The 1,477-nt window shown below is 42.9% G+C and overlaps 1 protein-coding gene across 1 annotated transcript; it reads left to right on the top strand.

Moving 5' to 3' along the window:
* The first annotated feature begins 307 nt into the window (after nucleotides 1-307).
* Nucleotides 308-1,264, top strand: LOC142445910 (olfactory receptor 52B4-like). Its single transcript, XM_075547775.1, has one exon. It carries the CDS (start codon nucleotides 308-310, stop codon nucleotides 1,262-1,264), a length of 957 nt encoding a protein of 318 aa, XP_075403890.1.
* The last annotated feature ends 213 nt before the right edge of the window (nucleotides 1,265-1,477 follow it).

Below are 1,477 nucleotides of genomic sequence, written 5' to 3'. Positions count from 1 at the left end.
AATGTTTCCTTGTATCATCTTTTGCAGCTTGCCCAGACACAGATTGGTTTTGTGTATTCATTACACTCTGTTTTATAGAAAACACTAAAAAAGCTTTAATCAGTTGGCTATGCATCCTCTTTTAATTGTAGTGTCACTCACTGGATTTCAGACTTTATCTTATTTATACTTGTGTGTTTTTATTATTTGCATGATCAAGGATGGAAAGTACCAAAAGCGACTGTTGACTTACGTAAAATATTCATGGACAACTAATATTTTACTCTGTCTCTGAATAGGAGGTAAGTCTCTAGCCACCTACCCAGACATGACTATATTAAACTTCACAGGTGTCAGCCACAAAGTCTTCTATTTGCTGGGCATCCCTGGACTACAGGACCAGCACATGTGGATCTCTATCCCCTTCTTCATTTCCTATGTCACGGCAGTGCTTGGGAACAGCCTGCTCATCAGCATAGTCCTCACAAGGCGCAGCCTCCATGAACCCATGTACTTCTTCCTTTGCATGCTGGCTGGGACAGACATTGTCCTGTCCACCACTACAGTACCTCGGGCCTTGGCCATCTTCTGGTTTGGTGCAGGGGAGATTTCCCTGGACTGCTGCATCACCCAGCTCTTTTGGATCCATTGCACTTTTATCTCCGAGTCAGGGATCTTGCTAGTGATGGCATTTGACCGCTACATTGCCATATACTACCCACTGAGGTACACCACTATTCTTACCCAGACCTTGATTGGGAAAATTGGTCTAAGTATTTTCTTGAGGAGTTGTGCCACAGTTTCACCTATGATATTTCTTTTGAAAAGATTGACTTTCTGCCAAAATAATATCATTCCTCACACTGTCTGTGAGCACATTGGTTTGGCCAAATATGCTTGCAATGACATTCGAGTGAACATCTGGTATGGCCTTTTTGTCTTAATTGTAACAGTGGTCCTAGATCTTGTGCTAATTTTTGTTTCCTATCTGCTGATTCTTCGCGCTGTGTTCCACATGCCTTCCGAAGATGCACGGCACAAAGCCCTGAACACTTGTGGCTCCCATGTCTGTGTCATCATCTTATTTTATGGTCCTGGGATCTTTACGAGCCTTACTCAGAGGTTTGGACGCCACATCCCACCACATATCCATATATTGTTGGCCAATGTCTGCCTCTTGGCTCCACCCATGCTGAACCCCATCATTTATGGGATCAAGACCAAACAGATCCGAGATGAGATGGCTCATGTGTTATGTGCAGGAAAAAGTGATTTGGGCATATGATCTGCATTTCTCCAGTGATCTATGGAGTGGTCTATGGGCGTGGTGATGGGGTGTGTAAGGGAAAACACTAGGGAAATATGAAGGAGCATAACAATAATTCATTAAAAATATTCATTACCTTTTATTTACATTTACCACGAAGTTTTTGTAACAGCCTCCTAGCTTGGAGAGTGAGTCTAGAGGAAGGTCACCATGGAGATAGCAGGATTTACT

This window comes from Tenrec ecaudatus, chromosome 4 (assembly GCF_050624435.1).
Source record: "Tenrec ecaudatus isolate mTenEca1 chromosome 4, mTenEca1.hap1, whole genome shotgun sequence".
NCBI lineage: Eukaryota > Metazoa > Chordata > Mammalia > Afrosoricida > Tenrecidae > Tenrec > Tenrec ecaudatus.
Note: the sequence above shows the minus strand (reverse complement) of the source record. Positions and strands in the feature narration are given on the sequence as shown.

Bases quoted from the DNA above. Each gene is read 5' to 3' on its own strand.
- LOC142445910 (XM_075547775.1), top strand. From the start codon at position 308: ATGACTATATTAAACTTCACAGGTGTCAGCCACAAAGTCTTCTATTTG.